This window comes from Arachis duranensis, chromosome 1, assembly GCF_000817695.3.
Source record: "Arachis duranensis cultivar V14167 chromosome 1, aradu.V14167.gnm2.J7QH, whole genome shotgun sequence".
Classification (NCBI taxonomy): Eukaryota; Viridiplantae; Streptophyta; class Magnoliopsida; order Fabales; family Fabaceae; genus Arachis; species Arachis duranensis.
Window position 1 is genome coordinate 70451693 of NC_029772.3, and position 2209 is coordinate 70453901.

General features: G+C 36.5%; 2 protein-coding genes across 2 annotated transcripts in view; both read right to left on the reverse strand.

Moving 5' to 3' along the window:
* On the reverse strand, positions 1-1444 carry LOC110276072 (uncharacterized). The gene is made up of 3 exons (XM_021132647.1): positions 681-1444; positions 341-410; positions 1-30 (listed from the first exon to the last, which is right to left on the reverse strand). Exons 1-3 carry the CDS (start codon positions 1442-1444, stop codon positions 1-3), a joined length of 864 nt encoding a protein of 287 aa, XP_020988306.1.
* A 113-nt stretch (positions 1445-1557) lies between these two features.
* LOC110276071 (uncharacterized) overlaps positions 1558-2209 on the reverse strand; it is a 2519-nt gene continuing 1867 nt past the window's right edge. Inside the window, exon 3 of the mRNA XM_021132645.1 lies at positions 1558-2192. Coding sequence (XP_020988304.1) covers positions 1558-2192 — 635 coding nt within the window. The remainder of the gene's footprint in view (positions 2193-2209) is intronic.

Sequence of the window (2209 nt, forward strand, 5' to 3'; positions counted from 1 at the left end):
TCACACAAATCCAAATGACGTATAAAACAACTGCATAATATTAAAAAAAAAAGGTATTCTCGCACTATGCTAGATTTGGCAAATAGAGGTGCTTTTTTTTATTAAATTCTTAAAGTGGTCTTTGAGATTGAAGCTGTGTGTTAAAATCGTTCATGAAATTTCAATTGCACCAATTATGTCTTTGAGATTAAAAAAAATATACTATATTAATCCCTGACCCGTTTTCTATTAATGACGCGCAAACGTAGCTTGATGACGTGGATTGTTAGAATATAATTAGGATTAATTATGATCAATTAGAATTATTTAGTATATCTGAATATTTATTATAGAATATTACGTCTTTATTATACGATTCTATTAGACCATCTCCAGTAGGGAACTCATCCCAGTTCCTGTTTATGGCCCACCTGTCATAAAAAGTAACTCCACATCAGCTTTTGCATCATAAACAGTAAATAGGAACTCATAGCATCTCTCTCTTCTCCATTAGGAGGAACTAACTTTAGTCCCTGTTGTGGTCCCACCTAATTAATTAATTAATTAAAATACTTGAAATTAATGTAATTTATTTTTTTCAATAATGTAATTTAAATATTTAAATTTAAAAATAGAAAATGGGGTGTTTGTGAATTTTGATTTTGCGGTTGGAATATAGGAAACTGATTATTATAAGATACAGTTGACGACAAGCATTGTGAAATTGCCATATGTGTTCAATCAAGTCCTCTTTCAATTGTCTATGCTGCTGCCTATTTCGAAGTTGGGCATTTTTTTGGAGAAATTGATGGTATGGTGCAAAATCTTCTTCTCCCAGCTGAGGTTGTGATAATCCATTTTCAACATCATCATACTCTAAGCCTTGAGCAAAATTTCCTGCATAAGTGTCTCTTTCATCCTCAACAATCATATTATGCAATATAATACAAGCTCTCATTATGTTGGCAAGCTTTTTCTTTTCCCAAAAACGAGCTGGACCACGTATAATTACAAAGCGTGCTTGCAACACTTCGAATGCTCGTTTCACATCTTTTCTTTGCCCTTCTTGGTATTGTGCAAATAACTTGCGTTTCTCCCCTTGTGGCTTTGAGATTGATTTGACAAATGTGACCCATTCAGGATAAATACCATCTGCTAAGTAGTATCCCATTGTATAATTATTACCATTAATAGTATAATTTACCTCCGGAGTACGATCATTTAGAATGTCATCAAATACTGGAGAACGATCTAACACGTTGATATCGTTGTTTGAACCAGAAACTCCAAAGAACGCATGCCATATCCAAAGGTCTGAAGATGCTACAACCTCAAGTACAATGGTTGCAACCCCACGATAACCACTCATGTACATACCTTTCCACGCATTTGGACAATTTTTCCATTGCCAATGCATGCAGTCAATACTACCCAACATGCCAGGGAAGCCACGACCCTCCGCCATTTGTAGCAGGCGGTGTACGTCATTTGGATTGGGTTTTCGCAAGTATTCATCCTGGAACACAGAAATGACACCTTCAACAAATTTTTCCAAGCATTCAATTGTAGTGCTTTCGCCTATGCAATCTCATGAAGAGCTCGTCGTTTCTCACTCATTGTAGACGTGTCAGCATTAAGTATTTGCATATCCATTTCCCTTTCTTTTGCTTTTATCTCCATTTCTTTAATATACCTCTGAGTTTGTAATTCCTGTTCTTTCATTGCCGCTTGAATTTGTATCTCCTTCTCTTTGATTGCCATCATCTTTGCTCTATGTTCCTTCTCCTCTTCTCTTTCTTTTTCCCTTTCCATTAGTTCCTTTTCTCTAACATTCTTAATATCTTCCATGAGAGATAATTTTTTGACAACCGATGATTTTCTTTCGCTAAAATCTTCAGACATCTGTGCTTTTCCCTTACCTCTTCGCTTGCTCTTCTTTGATCCCTGTGGGCGAACGGGAGAGTCCACACCGGGTTCGTCAGCCAACGGTGTTTCTGGGTTTGATGAGGATGAGTATGCTCCAGTTGCACTAACTTTGGTTCTCTTTGAGCCGCCACTTTGTGTAGGTAGTTGGTTTCTCCATTTTTGCTCCAACCGAAGCATGTTCCAATACCTCTCAAAAGTGAATTTTTTACCATAATTTGTGGAATAAAGTTTATAAGATAACTCCTTTATATCATCAGCGTTCGAACCACTCCTTATGTTTCGACTAGCTTGATCGTAGCAACCA

Bases quoted from the DNA above. Each gene is read 5' to 3' on its own strand.
- LOC110276072 (XM_021132647.1), bottom strand. From the start codon at position 1,444: ATGGCGGAGGGTCGTGGCTTCCCTGGCATGTTGGGTAGTATTGACTGC. The intron at 411-680 runs GTATCTTATAAT...TTTTTATGACAG, and splicing joins CACAATGCTTGTCGTCAACT to GTGGGCCATAAACAGGAACT. The intron at 31-340 runs GTAATATTCTAT...AATATTATGCAG, and splicing joins TAGAATCGTATAATAAAGAC to TTGTTTTATACGTCATTTGG.